This window comes from Neopsephotus bourkii, unplaced genomic scaffold (genome assembly GCF_033783945.1).
Source record: "Neopsephotus bourkii isolate Nb327-2 ecotype Australia unplaced genomic scaffold, CSIRO-AGI_Nbou_v1 NB_1181, whole genome shotgun sequence".
Lineage (NCBI taxonomy): Eukaryota > Metazoa > Chordata > Aves > Psittaciformes > Psittacidae > Neopsephotus > Neopsephotus bourkii.
Window position 1 is genome coordinate 4,882,446 of NW_026901666.1, and position 25,269 is coordinate 4,907,714.

General features: G+C 36.2%; 1 protein-coding gene across 17 annotated transcripts in view; it reads right to left on the reverse strand.

Annotated features, from left to right (window-relative positions):
• BAZ2B (bromodomain adjacent to zinc finger domain 2B) overlaps positions 1 to 25,269 on the reverse strand; it is a 136,587-nt gene that overhangs the window by 30,420 nt on the left and 80,898 nt on the right. For 6 of the 17 annotated variants that reach the window (XM_061363833.1, XM_061363832.1, XM_061363830.1 and 3 more), the window contains 16 exons: positions 24,249 to 24,410; positions 22,468 to 22,661; positions 19,011 to 19,214; positions 18,059 to 18,457; positions 14,971 to 15,577; positions 13,448 to 13,744; positions 11,261 to 11,321; positions 10,607 to 10,715; positions 10,244 to 10,345; positions 4,062 to 4,272; positions 3,066 to 3,158; positions 2,882 to 2,943; positions 2,156 to 2,221; positions 1,377 to 1,442; positions 623 to 667; positions 345 to 377 (listed from right to left, as the gene is read on the reverse strand). In XM_061363833.1, coding sequence (XP_061219817.1) covers positions 345 to 377; positions 623 to 667; positions 1,377 to 1,442; positions 2,156 to 2,221; positions 2,882 to 2,943; positions 3,066 to 3,158; positions 4,062 to 4,272; positions 10,244 to 10,345; positions 10,607 to 10,715; positions 11,261 to 11,321; positions 13,448 to 13,744; positions 14,971 to 15,577; positions 18,059 to 18,457; positions 19,011 to 19,214; positions 22,468 to 22,661; positions 24,249 to 24,410 — 2,711 coding nt within the window. The remainder of the gene's footprint in view (positions 1 to 344; positions 378 to 622; positions 668 to 1,376; positions 1,443 to 2,155; positions 2,222 to 2,881; positions 2,944 to 3,065; positions 3,159 to 4,061; positions 4,273 to 10,243; positions 10,346 to 10,606; positions 10,716 to 11,260; positions 11,322 to 13,447; positions 13,745 to 14,970; positions 15,578 to 18,058; positions 18,458 to 19,010; positions 19,215 to 22,467; positions 22,662 to 24,248; positions 24,411 to 25,269) is intronic. The other 11 variants (XM_061363829.1, XM_061363828.1, XM_061363842.1 and 8 more) reach the window with 7 other exon arrangements.

Consider the following 25,269-nt stretch of genomic DNA (forward strand, 5'->3'; position numbering starts at 1 on the left):
GGACAAGGCTTGCAAAAATTATCCAAATGCCTACCTATTAATTTTGCATTTATTAATCCCTAATTTTATACAGTAGTCCAATTCCTATTGGGAAATCAGTAACACAGATTTCTGGTTAAAAAACTCATTTAATATTGCCATGTTCAATTTATATACATGTTCAAGACATGTCTTTTTTTTTCCTTAACAGACAAGACAAGCAGATGTATGCAATGCACTGTGCTGTAAAGCCATGCAGCAGTATGTAATATGACAGCAGCCAGTGCTACATTTTATGCATTGCTATGACAACCATATCACAACCAAATCACAATGCGGTGTTAGATGTACAAAAATAAACATACCCATACCATATCTAGTCTATGCCTCTCCAACTCCTGGTAGAAAGAGTTGGCACAACATTATGAAACAGAAATCACAAAGTCACAAAACCACTTTATAATCCCCCAAAAGACCCCAATACCAAAGCAAAGCAACAAATCATAAGGTGAAAGAAAATTTGTGCAGGAATCAAACCCAGAAATTTAAAAAGGGCATATTTTGAAGATTCCACCCCCACCCCTACAGCTTAAGTAGTATTTCACAACTGGCATTCTGTATGGTCAACTGAACGTATACGAACCTGGTGTTTCAGAAGAACAGCTTGTTGCCTCCGCATCTCTTTTTCCTTAAACAAAAGAACAAAAAAATATTTAAAATATCTATCAAAATTTACTTACCAAGTTGTATATTTCTACCACACTAAAACATGCACATCTGAATTAAAATTCTTAATTCCCACCCCCCCTAAACTGACCACAGAGAAGTACACATAGTATACATGAAAGCAAGTCTATTGAGTTGGGAGTTCCATGTTAAAATACACCAGGAATGCCAAAGCAGTAAAAGAAGTACATATATGTATATATATACACATTGTATTTTCCAACATTCGTAAGAGTTCTGTAGTCTTGTATGCGTACAGCCCAGAAAAGACTACTCTTGTTAAGAAGCAACAAAATGTTTTAATATGGCATGCTTAAAAGAATACTGTGAGTAATTTTACTGCGTAAGGACTGTAAGTTACGCAAACCAAGTGTCACGAAAGCAAAACTCATCATAATGGCACATTAAAAATTACTGTCTCCCGACATGTCTATATGTATGAATGTATGTATGTCACACGCACAAACTTCTCTTCATATATGATTCACATATTTCTACCATATGAACGTTATCATATTTCTAATGATTTCTATTATCATACATTTTTCATATGCTGTTTCAATTTATGTTTCATTATCTATTAATCATATTTCAAATTTACTGCTTTTATTAATGAATGTGTATTATGCACAGTAACACAGTTCTTGTTTTTAGAGCTCCTCTAAACTAACCTTTATTCGTTTTTCGGCCTCCAATAATTTGGCATTTGCTGCTTCTTCCTTCTTTTTCTTTTTTGCCTGTGCATGCAAAACAGGTCACACAACAGCACCATCACAACTTGAAAATAATCTGACTAGAAATACAGTTATGTGCCTTTAAAAGTTCAAAACATTATTACGTATCATGTACACTGGAACAGGTTTTTTCCTCAAAGCAGCTTTCATACTCAATTGATCCACAATCCACTTTTTAAAAATTAAGAAAGAATTTCAAGTTCCACTCAAAAATAACTTCAGCTGGCTATTAACTAAGTATAAATCGCAAAAAGATCACCATTAATCTTTCCGTGAACGAAGACTTGAAAATTAGCAATCTATCTTTACTAATATATTAGCAAACTAGAATAGCATACCAGTACATTCTAGCATATATATAAACATAGTATTTTAAATCCACTGCACTTCACACAGAGAAGCATGTGCTACTACTTTAATAACCTATTACTGCAGACTTGTTTTCCAACATAGGAATAGCTATGCTATTAACTTTAGCAAATACAAGACTACCTGTGTAGAAAGTTGGGAACTCAAGTGAGCACTTGCAAGTTTAAAGGTCACAGTTAATATAGATTTTTTTAAGAACAGTATCTTTAAGACACAGTTTTGAACTTGCCTTCGGAAGTCCAGACTGTCAGCCTGTTATATTTAATTACACTCCTAATTGCATGTGTCATTATTGAAATACAACATCCTTTCAAATGTCAACATTCTATTTGAGCCATTACTTTTACCTCTAAAATTTGCTGAGCTCGAAGTTCTTTCTCCATTCTGATTTGTTGGATTCGCTTTATTTTTTCCTGTAAGAGGAAGAAAGTTATTTAAAAAAAAAAAAAAATTGATGAAATTTGTATTTTTAAAAAATGACCAAGTTCATACATATATTTTTTATCATCAAGTCTCACACCCTACGTAGTTATTTGTTTTCATTTAATAATGTATGTTTAGCATTTTTACTATATTAGATGATGGCTGGTGTATCACTGAAGGAACCAACAGTTATGCACAAGTGCTCATGTTTCAGTTGTTGGAAGTATTTGCTATGACAGCATTTAACCATACTTGTATGTGTAAAAGCACGTATTAATTCGCTAGCACACTAATATACAACCCTTCATGCACAACCTAAAACCACTCACAGTGAGCCAGAATTGCCCCAGAAGATAATTACACTATTCCACTATTTACATAAACAGACTTAACACTGTTTTCACAGAATCAAATAAAGGAAGACAGCATCACTGTGATTCAGTAACAGCTTTTTAATTTCTTTCTTACTGATATTGGCAAGCAGTTACTTATGTTGGGTGGCTTAAATCAAGCCAAGACAAAACTGGGATGTCCTAGCACAACTATGGAGTTTAGAATTTTAAGTATATACACTGTGTGCTCTTTAAAACTAGACTTAAAACACTCACATTGTAATTAGCATATTTAAGACCTGAGTTAACAAAGTTTACCTGCTGCTTCATTATCTTAATCTGCTCCTTTTGCTTTCGCTTTTCTTCAGCTGCCATAATAGCTAACAAACAAAAGCAAGCAAACTTTAGTATCAACAGAACATGACAAGAGGCAGGTAACTTTTCATTAATACTTTTCAAAATAATCTGCTAGCATGCAAGAACTTTCACAACTAATACTTACCTTGCTGTTTTTTCGCTTCTTTGGCAGCTCGAGCTTGTTCCTGCTTCTGGAGTTTTCTCAGTAGCTTTATTTGTGCTGCTTGCCTAGCTATTTCTGTTAAAAAAGAATAATAAAAATCCATAGAGTTCATAAAAACACTGCCATCACACAATAAAGGTGCAGCTCATATTCCAGACATTTGCATGACAAAGATATCAGAACAGAACAGCAGAAACTAACATGGGTATTTGCTACTTAAAAGAAAATACGATTTTTGAAGGAAAAAAATATCTAAGTGATAGCATCAGGCAGTAATGCTGATTCATTGAAAATAAAAAATGCAAGGTAGCTACCCAGACATGTCTACAGTCAGCACATGAAAGACAGTCTTAAGTTAAAACAAAGATCCTGACTCCTGGGCTGTAAGAATTTTTCATACTGAAGTAGATGCATTCAGAAAATCTGATACACTTATGGACTAAAGAATTGAAACTCAGAAGGCATGTACCTAATGTTTATTTAAAACCAAGCCCTCATGCCTTTGATCTACAGCAGTAGATGATAACACTGAAGTTCTACTCTCAGCATTGCTACTACTTATTACAGGGATTTCATAAGGAAAGCATTTTCCCTGGAAATGTCAAAACCTTCACAGAAATGCTCAATTCAGTGTTCTCAATTTTTAAGTCCATTGTTGTTTGAGTTGATACAAGGGAAAGATCTGTTAATTTTTGCCAATTTAAAAATACATCAGTGGTAACCAGATTACTGGATGTCTGCTTTTTTCTATTTTACAAATCTAAATGAAGTAACTATAGAGTAAGCTCTTAAGACACTTTTCCCTTTCTATCATATATACATCTACTGATCTCAAGAAAAAGGCTTCAATAAAAGCATGCGATAAATTTCCAAAATAAAATGTTGTACACTAATATCATAGTAAAACACACAGCTCCTCTTCAGAAGAGGCATTAACTCTCTACGTACTGATACCCTTTGTGAAAACAGTAACATTACCTTGAGCCTGAAGCTTTCTTAAAAGCTTTGCATCACTGTTGTCTAGAAATTCAGTGCTACCAACATTTGGAGGTCGGCCTTTGCGTCGTCTCATTCTTGACTCCTCTCTAGAGTGCTGTCTGTCTGGATTTGGTGGTCGTCCTCTACGCCCTTCCATAGCTCTGATACGGGGAATGACCTCCTCTTCCTTCAGAAGACACCACTGCACACCCTTTTAATGGACACATTTCACAAACAGGTATTATAAACATCAGTAAAAAAAAGGAAAAATAAATCTAAGATACTTGAGATACAGTGAGAGATCTATTTTTTTTTCAAGATTTTATATATAATTGCGAGAGCTGTGACGTACCTTTGTGTGGTACAATCACAGTGAATGCTCTGATGATCCACCGAAGCTATATACTGAGAGCTTATCGTTATGACCTTTTGTAAACTACTGCTATGCAAGATTTTTAAAACTACTCAGTGACGTACACAGTTACTACCTAGAGAGCAAGTATGCCACTACTGCATTATTTTTGGTTATTTCTGACCGAATAAAATTGCTCAACCCTTCTTAAAAGGTTAAATAAATTTTCCCTTATTATATAAACTAAAAAAATACCTAATCTGCTTTCACACAACCCACTGCTCAATGTGAATGAAAAAACATGTCAAGCTACAAGTCATTGTCTTCCAGCTGTTAGTGTTTACAGAAATTTTGACATACACAGCAAGCAACTGCAGTAGTGTTTTCAGACACATAGAAGTGCTACGGATTTCAACAACTGAGTTGAAAAAAACACAATAATTTTAATCCTGAAGATTTTTTAGTATAATTTAGTTCTCCGTCATCCACTGCAAGAAAATTAATTTCTGCACTAACTTGATGCAATCAGAAGTTATACATTAAAAACAAAAAACAAAAAACTATCTAAACTCAAAGTTATGTTAACTATACTCTCTAACTAAACAAGCTATGCAACAATACAGTCAACTCTCTTTCTTTCACTGTTACTTCTGGTTTTTTGTGGAATATCAAAACCAGATACTGAAATATCTGGTTAATACAAATACCAAAGTTAGTCCTCAAATTGAAATAGCCTTAATTTAACTGATAAAAAGTAGTTTATTATTCCTACTGAGCAGAACAGGAGCACAGTCTGTCTGATCCTGTTTGACTGAACACAAGTATTTCAGAATTGTAATATCTCCTACCATTTTCCCAAGTTTTTTAAAAATGCAGAGGAAAAAAAAAATATATAAGCTTGGTCCTTCAGGACTACTTCATAATTTGCCTTAAAAAGGTTTGCAAAAGATTTTCAAAATGTCTGCTAAAGCAAAAATGAAAATTAGTAACTTATAAAACACACTAATTAAATATCTGTTCAGAAAAAATACATTTTCATCACCAAAGTTTTCACATTTATGTGTACATAGATACTGAAATAACATTTTCTGTACCATAAACCACATCTGTATTTGCTTATTGTGACAATTTCTTTTAATTCTTTCTGCTCCTCCTTCATAATTATAGATGTTTCATAAGAGCCAAAAAAAAAGAAATGGTGTTTTGCTATCACACGTTCAGATTCCAAGGAAGCTATCTGTATCTGCAGAGTAACCTTTTCTGAACACTGAATCACTCCCAGTTAAGACTATCCCAAGAATACGCCTCGTACTTAGTTTACAGACATTCCAAAGGGCTTTGTTATTAGCATTGTTCCTAAAAACAAGTTTAGAATCATGACAGTATGTGTACAATGCATCATCACTAAGGACTTTTTAATGTAAACAGTTACGTCTACCACTTCAACAGAGTGGGTGTGCACACACAGGTGAGCACTTTCAATTCACTAGGTTATGTTTTACAACTTGTCACAGGTTCAGTTTGTTGAGCAAAGTAAGCTAGATTGAATATAGTACTTATTACCTACACCAACTTTCAACTTAAGGAAATCTTACCACATAAACCACAAGTGCCAGAGGTGGGAGAAATAGGACTCCCCATAGGGAGAGGCCACTGTATCTCAAGAAGCACCTCAGAACGTGCAACTGCAATTGCTCTTGCTCTGTACTGCTATAGTTAATAATATTAATGATGACAAATACGCGGCGAAAAAGATAGATCAAGAAGTCTACAAGACTGTTAGTGCCACAGAAACCATGGATGTATATTATGTAGTAGAAAGTTTAATAAGCAAAAGGAGTTGGCATTTCAAGAAATGTGGAGAAGACTGCTTAATGTCCCATCGAAGAACACTGTGATGCCACAAGTTTCCACAAGTTTAAGAGAGCACAAGACAGAAATAGTCAAGAACAGATCCATTAAGGATTATACAAGGGTTAATTGACCATCTGTATTTTGTGCTTAGGTACCTTTTACAATGTGACCCAAAATACATTTCTATTAAAAGTATGTACAATCTGATACTCCATGGATTTTCTATATTCCTAAGAAAACATACAGGGATTGTGTCCCAACACAGGAAAATCAAGGGCTTTCATAAAAATCTATGCTTTGCTATACAAACATTAGAGAAAAAAATGGAACACTGTGAAATGTTGGGTTTTATTGCTGAAACTAATAAAAATAAAAACCAAATTCAATTTCTCACCTTCAGACGTCTACCATCTGTCGCAATACTGTACTGTACTCGGGACATTTCCCAAAAAGGGGACCAGATAATTCATGTGAGCATAATCAAGCTCAAAGTCTGCTAACCAAACTAATGAACAAAACCACAGGCACTTTGCAAGAACCAGATATCCTCATTCTCATTAATTTCAGTTTAGATTTGCAACCAAAAAAAAGCTAACAACAAAACTTTCTGAACTGCAGAAGTCAAACCAGGATATTTTAAATTGCAGTTTCTAGAACAGGAAGCAAATAATTATTACTACATTACAAATGCACATGACAGGTGATTTTATAGTTGGCTGTTCTGTATGGTATTTCTTTGCATCTGTAATAAACATTTGAGACTTCTAAACACTTATTCACAGAATAAGCCTTACAAGTAAAGAACAGTAAGCTTAAGAAATTGGCTTAAAAGAAGTAGACTTCACACCTTATAAAGATGCACCGTATTTGTTCTGAGGTAGCATCACAACTGCATACTCTGAGAAAGACTACCATACACTGGAGTTACTTCACGCTAAGGAGATGCAAAAAAGTACTTCAAGCACTTTCTTCCTTTCCTGTTCCTGAATTCAGCTGCCTTTCTAGGCAAGCATTCAGACTCGGTGGGAAAAAATGAAACCAAGAAACAAACAAACAAGCAAAAAAAATACTATATTATTTTCCCAGCTTTATGCAAAATCTCATTAGGAAAAAAAGTGCATGCCATGTTTACCATGACTGAATGATTACTCCCAGAGAGTTAAATCCAGGTTAAAAACTTGTGTATTTTGCCATTACTGATACTTCATCTTCAACTAAAATGGATCTGAATGGAACTCCATTAAGTCAGGTTTTCTCTAACTACATAATGACCACGGAAAGGGAAGGTTGAGAAAGGTGGGCTTGCTTCAGCCTGGAGAAAGAGGACTCAGGGATATCACCAATGCACATAAATACCGGAAGGGAGGGTACAAAGAGAACAGAGCCAGGCTCTTTTCAGAGGTGCCCAGTGACAGGATGAGAGGCAACTGGCACAAACGAAACACAGAAGGTTACCTCTGAAAATTAGGGAATGCTTTGTGACTGTGGCGGTGATGAAGAACTGGAACAGGTGGCCTAGGGAAGCTGTGGAGTCTCCCACATTAGAGATTTTCAACAGCTGCCTGGACATATTCATGGGTAACTGGCTCTAGGTGATCCTTCCTGAGCAGGGGGTTTGGACAACGTGACCTCCAGAGGTCCCTTCCAACCTCAAACATTCTGTGATGGATACCCTTGCTGTGGTACATTAATCAAAGCCAGCAAGGTGCAATCTGAGGGTACAGCTCAGTATCAATCCACACAACAATCTTCCACCTATTACGTGGTTCAGTATTCCTACCCATATTACTCAAATTCATAAGGATCTGTGTGCTCTCACCATCACGCCAAATCATATACACACTAATCTTTGTAATCCGCAGCAGGTTAAAGCCTCCAGGTCAGGTCACTGAATTTCCACATTTGCCAAACTTCAAACATTCCTCTAACCCTAGTATTTCATGGTCCACTTGTGCCAGATATGCTGCTTCTTTAAAGCAGTTAATCACGGCTTTTAATAACCTATAATATCCAGTTGCTTTATTTAAGCACAAGCACTATTTTACAGGCACTATCAGAAGTGGGTAATCCATACATTTTTAGCTTGCTATGAGTAAATTCTTCACTATAACTGATTCAACCCTCAAATAGTTTTCTTTGCATCTTGTTCCACCTTTGAGCTTTGTGAAACTTACCCAGTCAATTTGGATGCATGCTGCATGTCCCAAAAGATGACATAAATACGTAACAAAGAAAGGGGAACAGTAACCATCAAAGGCTATATGCAATAACTGAAATTACAACACAAACAGAAATAAAAGTCCTGGAATTACCTCCAGACATGAATGAAGATATTATTATCGCATATTGTCTGGCAGCCGAACAATTCAAAAACTTTCAGTAAAAAGGGTGCAAATTCTCTTCAGGAAGTATCAATATCACACACTTGTGTTACTAAGCGTGTACTATCAGCCTGAGTGTAGTTCAGCTGTTTACACTATAATATCCTCATTCGAAGCCTCATACATATAATTTTAGCACACCTGAAACAGCTACCCTCAGGCTTTTTTTTCTTTTAAAACAAACAAACAAAAGAACAAAAAAAAAAAACCCCACCAACTTTTCCTTTGTCTAACCAAGTCTCAATGGAACCTACCACAAACTGGACAAGTAGAAACTCTAGTGAACTGTACAGCAACTTAATATTCATATTGCCAACCCTGTGTACAGGAACCTGCCCTCCCAATGCCTTTATTCTCAAGTGTGTTAGTACTGAAGGGAAAAACCTGCAAATTAACTCATGAATATAGCTAGAGAAGGTGACAAGACTAACGAAGTAATATGGGCAACAGACACAGAAAAGGTAACAAGGTAAAAAGACAGCAGAGACCCTGATATTACATTATGTTCACAGTATATGGAATTATTAATTATAATTAAAGTAATTATTTTTATCAAGCCGTTCAGGTATATAATGAAGTTCACACCACATGAACTTGCAGCTGTTATATTATGAAGGCCAAACATGAAGAGGGTTTACCAAGGTTTTACTCCTGGTAAAATCCAGGAAACATGAAACACTATCTAGGAAGTAGCTGCTTACTATGAACCCAGCTTTCAAATTTATACTTTATAAATACTGTGTATTTCTACAGAGCATCACAAGGACATAAGGCTTAACTACAACCTCAATTCAAGCTTGCTGAGAGAGTGATGTCTGTCCACATTCCTGTAGTGACATACTCAAAATACTCCTATTTTAAAGAAGCAAATTAGAAGTACGAAACTTTCATGCACATCCTGAAGTAACAGCAATGTGACCAAAACACAGTAACATAGTATGGCAAAAACTCAGTACTCATTTCCTTAAAATTCTTATTTTATTTATCCTTGTGTGGTTTATCTACACAAAGTGTAACAGTTCTACTAAGGTAAAGAGTAACTGGCTTAAGCCAGCATTTTACTTCCTGTAAAAATATGCTTCAGGAAGCTCAGATGATACTAGCGATAAAGGAAACACTTGTATTTAAACACGTATTTATACACACACACACACACACACACACACACACACACACAGAGATATACCATGCACATGAATACATGAAAAGAGTAGGATTTGAGGCATACATATAAATTACTATCAAGTTTATACAGTAAAGGAAGAAATAGTGTTTTAGTCAGAAAAATCTGACCACTATGATAAAATACGTAGCTCAGAGTTCTTTCATCCCAGATAAATCAAGGCTCAGAGCTGATCATAAGGCACGCTGAACTCCTGCAATCTCCTAGTAAAATCACTGAAAGGAGTGGTTTTCAACACCGCCCAGGATCAAGCTCTCGGCATGTCATGTAACTACTATTAAGAAATACACACAATTTTTAGAAAGAATTAGCTAAAAAACAGGTAATGCTTCAGACCGTGGCAAAAATTACTTCACCTAATGTAAGTTAATGTTCCTTGGATCAAAGACTTTACTTTTTAAAAAGTGGATACCTGCGGTCCATCTCTGGCTTCATAGAAGTCACCCACTCCTATTTTTGCACTGAAGCTGAAATTGTCCCTTGAGATATCCATTATTCCATTTCTGCTGAGATACTGAAAAAATCACATATTTTTCCACTTCAGCTTGTAAATAATTACAACCCAGCTTTGATGTACAGCTAACTGTGATTGTAATGTTTTGAATATTCTATAAAAGGGATATGCATTTATAGGAGATCAAATCAGTAACAAACTGAGATACATTACACCTCTCATCACAGGATATTTTGAAATATTGGAGGGAAAAAAAGCATTTTTTTTAATTGCAAGCATGCTTAGTAGCATTAGAACACAGAAGTTAAAAAAGGAATGTACCTTTACTACTTCTGGATACTGCCTCAGCTTCTTTCCACAAGGTGCAAAATACGCTACTTCTCCTTGAAGACGACCACCAAAGTTTCTTATTCGGGTTTCTCTTTGCCAGCTACAGTAATATGAAATAGTTGCATACAACAATACATTTGTGGGGTTTTTTTAATCAGACAATTAACGTCAACTAAAAATTTTTACAAAGAAAGGAAAATGGCATATATGTAAAATGTGTCAAGCATATCATACATCAAATAGACAAAACGAGAAGTTATTATGTAGTTTGTCCAAACTGACTATATATGGATTTATTTATATCAAGCTACTTACATACTACTACATTTTAAACAGCTTAGTACTACAATTCAGGCAGTTAATGTGGAGCGTATACTAGTTCAGATCTAACCATCAGGTTTAACTGCTGGTGGCAAAAATGCTAAGGTCACGTTTGCAAAAGAGCAAATTTGATGTACAAAAATTAACACATGGAATATGTTTATACTTTAAAAAAATCCAGTCACTGTGAGCTGGAAATCTAAATCACTGAAACCCTTCCCTTATTAAATAGCCTCAAAAATATTTAAACTGTCATTGTTTTACCAACTGACTTCTGAAGGTATTACCTTCTTTAAAGGAATATCAAGTACATACATAACCTACCCGTATTCGAGAGGAACACGCAGCTCCCGTTCATCTGCTACTTTTCGTCTTTTTGAAATACCTGAAACAGAATTTCTTATTAACACCTAAGAGAATGTACAAAATGAAAACAACATATACCTAAAATATCCTTTTCATCCTTACATCCCCAACCCAAAAAGATAAACCAGTGTTTTCATTCTAGCCACTACATACCTCAAGGACCAAGAAAATTAATGCAACTATTCTCCTTCTGGAATACATTTTCCTCTAAGTTTTTTTTACCTCTTCTTCTAAAATTGTGAACAAAAAAACCCCTCCTAATGACGCCATATTTAACTGCTTGCCTTGTTTGGCACTCTATTTAGATACTGATAAAATACAGTCTCTTTAGATGTTGCCAAACTAATTCTTTGCGCATCTGGTTTTCTTTACCAGAGTGTACTGAGTTACTTTAAAATCAATACAATAGGCTCAGCCTTCAAAGACCACTGTGTACTGATTGCAGTCAACTGCCAAAGAAGAAAGTTTTCAGAATTCCAGCTTTTCAAATAGATGTGTTTGGTGCTAGTCAGAAGACTGAATCAATAATATGACAGAGACAAATGCCAAATGTGGGATTTTACCCAAATGTGGGTAATCCATGGGAGTGACAAAGGCTGATGCTTTTCTCAGGCCTCCAAGAACTATAGGGCAGGAACTACGAACAGAGACTTTTCTGGAAGATGCCTTTCTCAAAAAGGTAGTTTGGGCCTTGTGTAGTTTCTCTTCCTGTGGAAATGGACATGAGTATCATTATCAGACTGAATACTTGAAACTAGCTCCAACCTCCTACAGCCAGAGGAGTGCCCTATGAGGCAATGGCACAGGTTTCCAACTGAGATGCCTGATGATCTGGATGCAGCTGTTAATAATCCTCTACAGAAAGCAGAGAAACTGCCCATGCATGTCCAAACTTGTTGGACACCTCTGCAGTCTTAAACTAACATGACTGACTATTTTGCTACCTCTAATAGTCACAGTTGAGGGAGCAAAACTGCATGTCCAAGTAAAAAGAGGGTGGATGGGAGGGGGAAAAGTTGCCCAGTGAAAAACAAATACAGAGAAGAGACACAAGACCTCTTCAGTGACTGCCTAGCTTTAGGCAAAATGGACACAAAACTGTTTTAATTGTATTATGGTGATTCTTACCAGAAGAAAATACTACACCTAAAAAAGGACACAAAGTAAAATTCTACCTCCCACGTCCATAAACAGGCAAAATCTATCAGCCTTTCCAACGCGTCATAAATCAACACAGATTACTGAGCAAAAAATTAACTTTCTCTTTCAACAATTTGGATTACAATCTACTTACTTGGATGTCCACTAAATATCAAGGTTCTAAATCAAACTAATAAATATACAACTTAATTGTTACCATGCAAATTGAGGAGTGTTACTCCAAAAATGCATTCTTTTCTGCAGCAGTAGTGATTACTAAATCTTACAAACTAGTAACCATATGAAGGATAATAAATACTATATAACAGCAGGCAAATGCTAAATGTACAATAATTCCTTGCATGTAATCCATAAATCCTACCGAGATTTTTGAAAGAATAAACTTATATTTTAAGTAAATACAGTTATTAAATTTGTCAAGGAAGAGACAGAAATAGAAGATTCAGAATGCAAACTATAGTGCATAGAAATTAAAAATAAATAACTAGTTTACAAGAAAATGGTAAATAACAAAGACTAAATAACAAAGAGTTTTTATGTAATAAGTATCAATTCTCACTATTTCATCCTACCTTTTTTCAAATAATTATATGAGCTAAAATGTCCTGGACTAAGTGTAATGTTCAGGTCTTGAGAACTTTCAGTTCTGCTTACTGATTTTAATGTAAAGCAAAAGCCCATGAAAAGATCACAGAACAGCCCAGGCTGTTTTAGGTCCCAGGAAGGGACCTAAAAAAGATCACCTGGCCCAATCTTTCATGGGAAAGAAGACTAGATAAGATTATCTAGCACCCTGACCAACCACATCTTGAAAACTCCGGTGACGGGGTACCAGATTCCTGGGGAGTTTGTCCCAGTGAATGCTTGTTCTTACTGTAAAAAATCTTCTTCTAATGTCTATCACTAATAACAACATCTAAACTACTTTTACAACACATGCCAATTAGATGTTACACTATACTATAACAAAAGACATTCAGATACCACAGTGTGTACTTGGTGTAAGAGAAGATGGTGCTGTCCCAAGAAAAACTGCAGGCTGGGACTCGGGACATAAGGCAGCTGGTGCAGAGCTTGGAGCCTTTGCTACTTGGAGATTAAGCGGGGTAGAATGAGCTGCAAGACCAGTGGAAGAGCTCTTCACAGAGGATGAAGTCTTATTCAGTTTCAGTGGAGTTTTTTCTCCCTCAGTGTCTGTATCTGATTCATCTTGATCTTTATCATCCTCATCATCTTCATCCTCAGACCCTTCTGTATCTGACTCAGAATTAGTGTCAGACTCTGTTTAAAAAAAAAGGGTAGCAAAAGGCACATTATGACTTGATAACTAATGGCAAATACATTTAAGTTCTAACACTTGCAAAGCCTTTTGTCTTTATTAAATAAGAAGCTTCTCTGACTGAAATTCTTTATTAATAACATCCCTTGGGTATAAATAGAAGGTTATAATTAACTAACTAAACTTTAAAATTACTACAAATATGACAGCATAAAGTAATTATGCATGATAATGCACTGTTGTTTCAGATGGAATTTTTTTTCATGAGGAGATGAGAGACACACACTGCAGCATTTTAAGAGACTGTTTATCCTAGAATGAGCTACAGCTAAGATATTCCCTGTGATCCTGGAAGGGCACTTCACAGGATGTAAAATCTAGCCTGAAGACGAAGCAAACATTGGAACTGGGTACAGACTGAATGGTGTAAGAACTGGAAATATGGCAAACTGGGCAAAGGAAGAGTTAGAGAGTAGGGGTTAAACAGGATAAGGATGGACTACAGCTGAGACAAAAAGAGGATTAGTACAGGGTGTGTGGATGAGAGAGGGGAAAGAGAAAGATGAAGGTGGAGCTGGACCCAAGGGATATCAGCACACAAAGGAGAAGGGAGTGGATGTGTATACAATTGACTCTTTAAAGGGCTTGCCTTTGTGAATAGCTTAAGAGCCCTTAAAATAGTAGTCTGAATGCTAGCTATGAACACTGCAGCCCTTTAAACTGTCCTGGTACTTTAATCTTGCTCATTGACTACTGTGCTCCTGAATGAAGCCTAGAAAGATGCTGCTCTTGCCACTTGACAATCTGAAGGCCTTTACTTACTTAGTCCCTCTCTGTCTGGGGAAGCACACTTGCAGAAGGGCTCTGCTTGCCAAAATAATTAAATATAAACCAGCCTATTATCTCATCCTCCTCCTAGGCACCTCACCACACATGCAGTATACGAGCTGCAGGCAGGGTGATTGATCTGGAAGGAAGGTCTCTTGACAGCCTTTCCAGAAGCCTGTGGAGCAGTCTTACCAGGACAGCTGAAAGTAAACATGATTTTGGATATGACACAGTGGAGAAGTGGGAGATATGTGCTACTTTCCATGATATCTGCAGGACACTCTGTGGGCCATACTGCCCTAAAATTTCCTACCCCTATGACAAAGTATGGTGGGAAATGTATGTTTTCAACACTCAAAAAATAAAGTTTCTGCTTTTCCTATTAAAAAGGTTAAACCACCTGATTGGCTATCATCAGAATCATCATCTTCATCATCTTCATCTTCATCTTCATCATCGTCGTCATCATCATTTGAGTCGTCAGAGTCCTTACTGCTGGGGGCATCTGAGTCTACCCCTCTGAACTGCTCCACCACCAGTTTTGCAGGAAGGCGGTGTTGTGTTTTTACTGCATTTACTGCATTATTGCTGACTGTTTTATCCTTTCCTGAACCAGGTAACACAGGAGAGGTAGAGGGCACAACAGGTGTCCGGTTACAAGTTGGTTTTTTCCCACAAGCACTCAAGTTTACTGGCAAAGAAAAGGGGGCACTACTAGAAATGGCTACACTTTCATTGATCTTGGTCTGGGATTTCAGTTTCGTAGTAAGTGCAAGAGGAACCTCCTGGATGACGCTCTGAGTAACTCCATTGGGTTGGTGATTACCTAAAAGTGCATTTGTCAGGAATGGATTAGAATGGTTGTTTTCCAGGGATGTGAGTTTTTGATGAGCTGGTGAATTAGATGTTGGTTTGGGGCTTGACAAAGCTGCAATAACTTTCTTCAGGTTCTTAGACGACTCCTGTTTCTTTAGCTGTGCTGCTGGGAATGTCTGTTTATATTGTTCCTAAAGAAAGGAGAAGACAAAGGAATAAAATGTGGTGGGTGGGATTATTTTGTTGTTTGGATTTTATTTTATTTTTTAATTCAGGCTGGTGAACTCAAACATTGGCTAAACTATTTTTAGTAGGTCAAAAGTAGGTGATAGCTACAACAAAAGGGTTGAGTAACTGCAAGTTATGCAAATCTTCTGATTTTCACTATAAATCAAGTAGGAAAAGACAAACTGAACCCAAGATGAAGCTGTTCTAAATTATGTAGGAAAGCTTTATCACTTGCTACATTGCTCTAGACTGATTTTCATAAAGATATATAATATCTTGAAAAAAGAAGTTTTTAAAAAGACTAGGCATGTCTTGGTATAGCAAAAAACATCTTTTTACTCATTTCAGCATATAAAAATCTCATTAATGAAAGTAAGAGTAGCATTATTAATTTGTTCATACAACACAGTAATGGCTACAATACCAGCAGAAAACCAAGAGAAGGTTTTTGGCATAGAAAAATTCTATCAAAAAACCATGAGGAAAAAGGCATTACTCAGAAGTACTGTGATATGCTATGACTTCTTTTAACTCTGAAGAACTAGTACTTGAAAGTTCTTCTAGTAAAACTCTTTCAGTAGTGGCGCAGAAATCCATGTAAAGCTTACATTGTTTTTAGTTTCAAGACTCTTGCAAGGAAAAAGAAGATACATCATCTTTGATGGGGAAAATAAAAAATAAATGGATAAAGACAGTAAATTTAAAATCAATTTTTAAATACTAAGTCAAATACAATAAAATTCTGAAATAACTAGTATTTAAAACTGAATATGAAATTATAAAAGCCTATAAAATATTCACACAGTACATGTCTCCAGTAAAAGTTTGAAAGAAATCAAACCACTAAAAAAGTGATGTACCATTAGCCAGAGACTTGTATTCTGAATCTGACAGCAGAAGCCTCTTCCAATGGCAAAGACTTCTGTTTTCATAATTAAAATTTATTTAACCATTCCCGGTAAATTACTAGATTATTTGAATTTTACAAAGTAACTGGGAGTCGAAAGTAAAAATCATGTTTTGAGGCACTGGAATGGGTTGCCCAGGGAGGTTGTGGATGCTCCATCCCTGGCAGTGTTCAAGACCAGGTTGGACAAAGCCTTGGGAGGCATGGTTTTGTGTGAGGTGTACCTGCCCATTGGGGGGAGGTTGGAACTAGATGACCTTAAGGTCCTTTCCAACCCTAACTATTCTATGATTCTTTGTTTTCCATCTGATCTAGGAATAAAAACCTATGTGATGTGAGTCCTCCCTGAGGACTGCGAGTTAGCTGTGAATCAGAGTTCAATTTTCTCTTCATCAGTACTACTTAGTTTGAAACAAATTTTGTTTTCATAATGAACCTTACCTTGGTAAATTTATATTACATTTAAATTATTAAATTTAAACATATATATATTTTTATATATGCATATATAAACAGCAACATTCATAAACATCAGATTTTTATTCTCTTCCAATCCCCATTCAGGTCTAACTGAATAGAAATTACAAACTACTGACCATAATCACTATTGACAAAATAAACTAAAAGAAAATTTTTTAAGGTATGGAATTGTTAAGACAGACACATGTAAATACACTGTAGATTCACAACTAGCAAAAAGAAAGATCAAATTTACTTATACTATGGTAGTATGACTCAGTATGGAGTTTTAATAGCTCAATGCATTAATATCGTTCTGTCTTTAAAAGGCAAACAAAACCCAAGATTAAGTTCAACATTTTTTTAAAAAAGCTTTCAGCTACTTTGTTTAAAATCATGATTAAAATAGGCAATTTTAATTACCTTGACTTACAATTATCCAACTTGAAACAAAGCGAAGCCATGCTTATGTACTAGATACGGAAAGTATTAAATCAGCATTTTGACTAAAACTAAAAGCAAAGGAAAAATACGCCAATTTGCCTGTGAGTTCTTCTCTTATTTTGATATTGATTTTAGCTGCTTATTTTCCTTAAGAGATAGATGCATGAGAAAATTCTTAGTTTTCTTTGTACCCATTACTCTCACCAGTACACTGCTTTCAGCAGAGCTGTAAAGTTCAGCTATGTGGTAAGCATGAAACTCAAATTTGGCATTATATGACATTAAGTTGTGTATAAAATTACGTCCTGTATGCATCAGGGTATGCATACAGGCACATGCACCAACAACATGACTTTTCTCTGAGATAAAGTGCTCCTCTGAGATAAGTGGAATAGTTCAAGACACTTGCAACATACAGTGAAACATCTTTAAAATTAAAGCATATGTGCTGCTCTTTAAAACAAACAAACTACCACACAATTTCCTTTACATCATTCAGAAACCCCTATCGACTCTAAAAAAAAAGGTATGAAAATAAATATACATACAATTTTAAAGCATTATGTTAAAAAAGAGCTTGATAGCACAATATTGCATCTTCTTAGGCAGACAAACCCAGTGATTTTTCACTCACCCGTTTTGATCTTACATCGCTGGTCAAAGAAATAGATTCTTCAGAGGTATTTTTATTCCCTGCTTTGAGTAGATCAGGGGAAGGAACTATGAGTTTTAAATAGGCTTCCTTTTTGGCTTGATGTACCAGAGACAATGGTTTCACATTGGGAACCAATCCCGTAGACTGTATTACACTTGTGTGTTTGTTCACAGATTCCTCCTTTGCCTGAGAGCTTTGGAAAATAAATGGAAGCTGCTGTGACAAAACCTGAGGCTGCTTCTGCTGGGACTGGAATGATGAGTGAGTCTGGGAATCAGACACAAGAGGTATCTGCTGGTGTGTTCTTTTTTCTTGGGACTTTTCATGTGATTTTTGTCCATCGGTTTTCGTATCTGTTACGCCACTATGCATTAGCACCTGCAAAATACGTTTTTTTGACTATTTACATTAGATCAGTTAAAGATCCTTAAAAAAAAAAAGTAGTGCATCATCAGTCCCCATGGAACAACTATACTGTTCTTGGCAGAGAATGAACAATCATAATTATAAAATCAATCTTGTCATATATTTATTATTTTGAGGGTTTTTTTTTTCTCCAGATAGTTTCAGCATGTCAAGACAATGCTTAAGAGGAAGGTAAAAAACTAAACCATGGTTTAAGTGACAGCATTTAATTTCTTTATATTTCCCACTTTATAACAAGATGAACAGTCTATCAACAGTTAAACTTCTAGCCCATAAAGAACAACAAAAAACACACATGCATGCACAGAAAGGAAGGAAAAAAAAACAACCAACCAACCAAACTTCCAAAACCCCAGAAAACCCTGAAGCAAAACCAGAAAGAGTATTCTTATCATTCATTAACATGTAGTTAAATAATGGCTCACTGGTACAAACATGAACACGTCAATGTTTCATTAACAGCTTTTAGTGACGAGACTCTGAGCAGCAGAGCATGGTCTTATACCTTGTTCTTGTTTTTGTGATGTGCTTCATTTTCAGAATCTGATTCATCATCTTCACTCTCTTCAGCACTCTGGTCCTCCTCTTCTTCATCCTCCTCTAAATCATCAGAGTCACTACTACTTATGCCTTCACTTGTGGTGTCTGAAGAGGAGCCTGAATCGCTGTCACTATTACTAGAGCTTTCCACTGCTTTTTTTCTGGGCTTCTACCAGGAAAAAGAATGCTCTATTAATGGTTTAGGCTTAATCTGTTATATCATCTTTTTACTATGCATAATATGTTAAACAAAAACCAGTGAGACTTTGGAGTGAAGTGTTCTGCTACCCTTGAACACAACCAACTCTATCTGCAGAAAACTGACCAGAAAGAAGAGCTTCTCTAGATTATGAAAATTAAAAACTGGGCACAAGTCTCTGCCGTTTTTCTGACCACACACACTGGCAGAACAGTTGGCATCACTACCTTTCAAAGCAACAGAACAAATTCAGGCTTAGAAAACTGGAATTCAGGTCTAGCAAAGTACACAGAATGTACTGCTTCAAAAAAATTTAAAGCCAAAAGCTTTTTTGCAAACCAACACAGAAAGAACAACACAGATTCTTGTAGAAAGAGAAGAAAGGTATAAAAAAAACACAGGAACTCCAAAACACTGACACTGCAAGACCAGATTTTGAATGGCAATAGATGAAGAAAGTTGGCTTCTTAACTTTCTAACTAAACCAGCTTAGTTAACTAAAATTCTAACATAGCTAACTAAAACAAACATGTATTCTACAAACACATCTGAAAGAGGTACAAATGGATTCCAGTGTTATGATGCAGTACGTGGGAGAGACATGAAAATATGTATTACTGCATTAAAGTGTATTTAATCATTAAAGAGAGTACGTAGAATGATGTTGGAAGGTAGAGAAACATGTGAAACAGGATTACAGATGTCAGGCAGCAGCAGGAAGGTGTTACACAGCACCTAAAAAGGACATGTGGAGTCACTGTGGGAACTGTAAGGTTAAAATTAGTCAAAAGGAAGACAGGTGTACAGCAACAGCAGGTAACTGTAGGGCATAAAAGTTGCAGCAGCTCCAAGTAACAATCCAGACAACAACAACAGAGAAACAGTTCTTTGTAAATATAGGCTTTCTTAACGAAACTTTCTATAAAAGTTTCCTTTTCCAATTTTCTTCCCATCCCATTGGAGGGGAGCAACTGATCAGCTGCCTTGGAATGGGTTTCCATTTACTTTGTGAAATAGCTACAAAACATAGAACGCATAGGTGGATTAAGTCTCATCCATTTATCAATTGGCTGGTATCTGTATCTTGTTTTTTTTAACTAGGCTCTCTTTATTTGCTGTGACGAACACAGTAGTATTTCATACCATCATGCCAGGTTGGATGAGGCCTTGGGTGACATGGTTTAGAGCGAGGTGTCCCTGCCCATGGCAGGGGGGTTGGAACTTGATGATCTTAAGGTCCTTTCCAACCCTAACTATTCTATGATTCTATGATTTTATGCATAAGTCACAGGCATTGCTCCAATGTTGGGAAATCATAAGAATTAAGTTTTTATTGGGATTGTTTCAATTCTCAATTCAGATAGGTGTCAGTTGATACTTCACGTGAAAGACAACGACCTGAATGTACGTAGACACTTAAAAAAATAACCAAAACTGTGCCAGTCTATGGCATGTTTTACATGTTTTATTGCTGATGACCTTTACAATATTTTTAAGCATCTTCCTAATATTTGGCACAGATGCAGAATAGTTCTTCATGAAAGTTGAGAATATAAAATGAAACACAAGACCATGATCTGAAGCAGTGAAATAAACAAAGCCTCTGGGAATCACATCTCTAGGATTCTATTCTAGTTTTTCCCCTTCATTGTTCTCCATTTACCTCTCCCTGTGGAAAAGGAAAGACCCAAAACACTCCAGTAATTTTAAAATCGGAAATACACTGTTTATTCACAATCCTAATGAAATACGTATTTCTAACATCAGCTTCATAAGAGATTAAAGGAACGGTCTGGAAAAAGAAGAGTATGTCAGATAAGCTTATTAAGTGATCGTGTTTATTTCCACTCCTCAACACTTAAAACTTTTGCTGTCCATCTCCTTTACAAAATCTTAAAAATCTATCTTTCCATACTGCAACCAAGAACATATGAAATTTACAATGCAAAGAACAGAGTCAGGAACATTCTTGAAAAAAAAAATAAAAATTAAAAAAAAAAAATGCAGGCGGTGAGTGCCAAGCAACACCTGACACATAAGTCTGATTCCCTAAGAACTACTTCAAGTAAGAAGAGGGACAGCTAATTTTGATATGAAATTTAGTATAACTTGTAAGCAATCAAATGCTTCAAAACAAATCAGGTACTTAACTACACTGTGAAATGCAACTGCTTCCTGGGGAGCTTTTACTTCATGAACAAATAAAACCTTTTGACACAGATAAAACCAATAGAAAGAAGTTGGATTAGTGGGATTCCACAAGCAGGGGGGGCAAATTAGCAGCTTCGAGAAAATGTAGTAATGGAGAAAATTTAAACTCATGCATTTAGTGGATATAAAAGGATTAATCTTGATGAATAAGCGTCTATCAAATCCAGCAAAAAAGATGAAGCACCTGGAGGGAAGGAAGTAAACTGCATAGAGAAGAAATAATTCAGACTAAATGAAATTATGTAAGACAGAATGAGAAAGAGAAGAAAAATCTCTCTGTAAAGACGTCTAGAACAAAAAAAAAAAAAACAAACTTGAAATTCTAATACCTTGTTGACACAAAATAAGAAAGAGAAGGAAAAGTACAGACCAAAAACTAGGTACTATTTTACCCATCTGAAATAGATTTTTGATGAAATATGTAAGACCAAGCACATATAGAATATTCAAAAAATGTATTCTTTAGAAAGAGATAATAAAAGACTCTTCAAAATATACACAAAAGTTGTATCCAAAGAGCAAATTTCACTTTAACTAGTTTCTTTAGTGACAACAACATAGTTATAAAAGTTGAAGTGAGTTCAATTAAAATAAAATTTATATTTGATTTTGGTTCACTGCCTTTAGCAAATCTGCTGGATAGTTACGCTAACTGAAAATGTCCGTAGTTCAGAAAGCAATAATCTAGACTAAATATAAGTACCAACAAAAGACCTTAATGACCCAAAGGGACAGTCAAGAAATAAAAGTATTTTAGCGTAGATGGCTGCCACTAGGCAAGTGACTCCCTTAGCTTCTATTGTAACAGTAATCAATTTCCCAGTATCTCATTTCCAATTTTGACAAAGTAGTTTTGACTATCAAAGTTCTTCAGGAGTGCTTGGGTCAACATACATTGAAACATTTTCTACTAGAGGAGAACATTTAGAAATGCTGCTGCTGTGCACACAGGCAGACAATTACCATGCCAATCTTTTGTTCGAATCTTAATTTTTTTCCCCTGTATATTTACCTTATCTTTGATTTTATCAGCCCTGGTGTCCAAAAGCTGAACTTTGCTTTGCTCCTGGTTGTATTTGCGGCTTCCTGCTCCTGAGGTTATAGCTTTCACTTGTCCTGCAGATGTTGCAATGCTAGTGGATAGTACAGATGTGCTGATACCAGATACTGCAGTGGCACTGTTCCCATTCAGTGATCCATTTATACCTTATGATGACAGATTTAGAAAGCAACACTTAAAAAAGAAAAAGCTGAAGTAGCAGATACTTTCTTTGAGATGTCGCAGTCACAGTAATCCAGTTTCCATAAACACATTAGGAAGATATTTGACTATTTATCTGACTATTCATTTGACTATCCCCACATACATAAAAAATATGCCATCCAAGAGTTGCTTTTCTGTGCTCATGGAGTTATTTTAATTTAAACATATAGAGCTCCCACAATCTAAAGGACAAACACATTTAACACGGTAAGGAGAAATAATAAAAAAAAAAGACAAAGACAAAAAATTAAATCTGAAGTTGCCCATTTTTAAGTCCAAACTATCGCTGAGTTTAGTCAGAGGCCAAAAAATAAGATACTGAAGGAAGAGGATATATATAAAAGGAATGCATAATGTATATAAAAATATACATTCCAGTAAATATTTCACAGAATAATTTGCTTACAATTCTGACGTATCAATAAGCTCCAAAGAAAACAACATGAAGCCCAAGATATGAGTTTCGCAACGTGTAAAATGAGGCTGGGGGGAAGTTGGGGAATGCTATCATGTTCAAGCTTGCCTATGTATCTGTCATGGTAACTGCTGTTTTCTAAGAAAATATCCCTAACCACAAAAACTTACTACTCTGCAATCCCAAGACTATTATCAGAAAAAAACCCCATCAAGAATAAAGAACAGAACATCCAAAGTTGGAAGGGATCCACAAGGATCATCAAACCCAACTTCTGATTTCGCAGTGCACAGGACAACCTAGAAGTTGAACCACAGCTCTAAGAGCACCGCCCAAACGGTTCTCCAACACAGACAGACTTGGGGCCATGACTGCTTCCCTGGCAAGCTTGCTCACCCTCTCAGTGAACATCATCCTTCTAATATCCAACATGAACTCCTCCAATGCAGCTTTATGCCACCCCTTTGTGTCCTGCCACAGGACCCCAGAAAGGAGAGACTAGCACCTCCCTCTCCACCCCCTTCACGAGGAAACCAGACGGTAACAAGGTCACCCCTCAGCTCCCTCTAAGCTGAACAAACCTAGTATCAAACAAATGTATCTTACATCTTCAAAAGGCGTGCAATACCACCACATAAAAATACAGTCTAAAATGCAGGAAAATTGTTCTAATATAACTGGGCTGTTTTCACTGAGATCCTATCCTGTAGCTGTAGCCATCCCTCCCTCCACACCTCCCAAAAACTACTGCCTGATGTCTGCTGCTTATATGAGGAGGAACAGCATTCACTAGAGACGTAAAGTGCCTCCTAAATCAAACCATAAACTTTAAAAGAAATTTTTTCCCTACTACTCAGTCCTGGACAACTATGGAATTAAAAAAAAAGGGAGGGTGGGGGGGAAAGGGGAGACCGGTTAGTATTAGTAGAAAGAGCATTTTTATGGCCTTTATTGAAAGCCCATAACTGTATGGCTCATGACTAGCTAACAGAATCTATTTTCACAAAACTGGTTAGGAATGGGAAGAATAATGAGGTGTAAAACTCAAATTCCACATCTTTCTGCCTATGCAGAAGTTCAATGCTATTATTCCCTCTCCAGCCTTAGCCATTACCTTTTTCTGTACTGCTTCGACTATTTTTTCCTGTAGCTCTTGAGTGGAACGAAGCAGAATCATGATTCTGTGCAGGAGGCACAAACAGTGGTGGAACTCCCAAGAGTGGTGGGAAAAAAGCTGCCCCGGGACGAGAGTGCGTGTCTGCTGTTCGCCACCATTCTGCATCACAAAGGAAATAAAAACAAACTTCAGTTGTTCTAATAATATATTTAAATACATCTGTAAGCATGTTGCTGTGCAGAATCTAGAGCAGATTTACTAAATCCAGGGGGGTATGAAGAAAGCACAACACTCAGGAACTTCTTAAGTGACATGAATTTCCTGCAATTCTTGTCTTAAGCCACTAAAGTCACTCTGGTACAGAATTCAATGCATTTTTAATTTAAATACATACTGCATAGAAGGCTATGTGACAGTGATCACCCCAAAATAAAACTGCTTGTCTTCAAGCAGGATCAATATTCACAGGTCCCTCTTGAACATTATTACCTCAGCAGTCTTTCTGTATCAGAGCTATGAAAAAGCACAACAGGTTGAAATCACCTCTGTAATCCCAGTCTTGAAATATTCCAAGACCTCCACCACAAATACATATCTGAAACAGTTCCCCAAGAAATGACATATTTAATATTGGATTTTCTAGCTACAATACAGTAGTGGAAGTGGAAAAAGAAGTCTGTATTTTTCTGTAACATCCTTATTTTTAATTGTTTCACAACAAGAAACAATGCTAATCTGTGCTGCTTGCTGCATAAATTCAAGTGGTTTAGCAAGATATAAAGGTTTCTTATTTAAAAAAACTAACATTCTTTTTTGTTTTGTCACTATTTTAAGCTTCCATCTTAAATGGTAATTTCCTTTTTTCAGGAAAATGAACTCAAATGAGTTGACACTGTCACAGAATCACAGAATCCCAAGGGTTGGAAGGGACCTCAAGAGATCATCTGGTCCAAGCCCCCTGCAAGAGCAGGGTAACCTAGAGTACATCACACAGGAACTTGTCCAGGCGGGCCTTGAA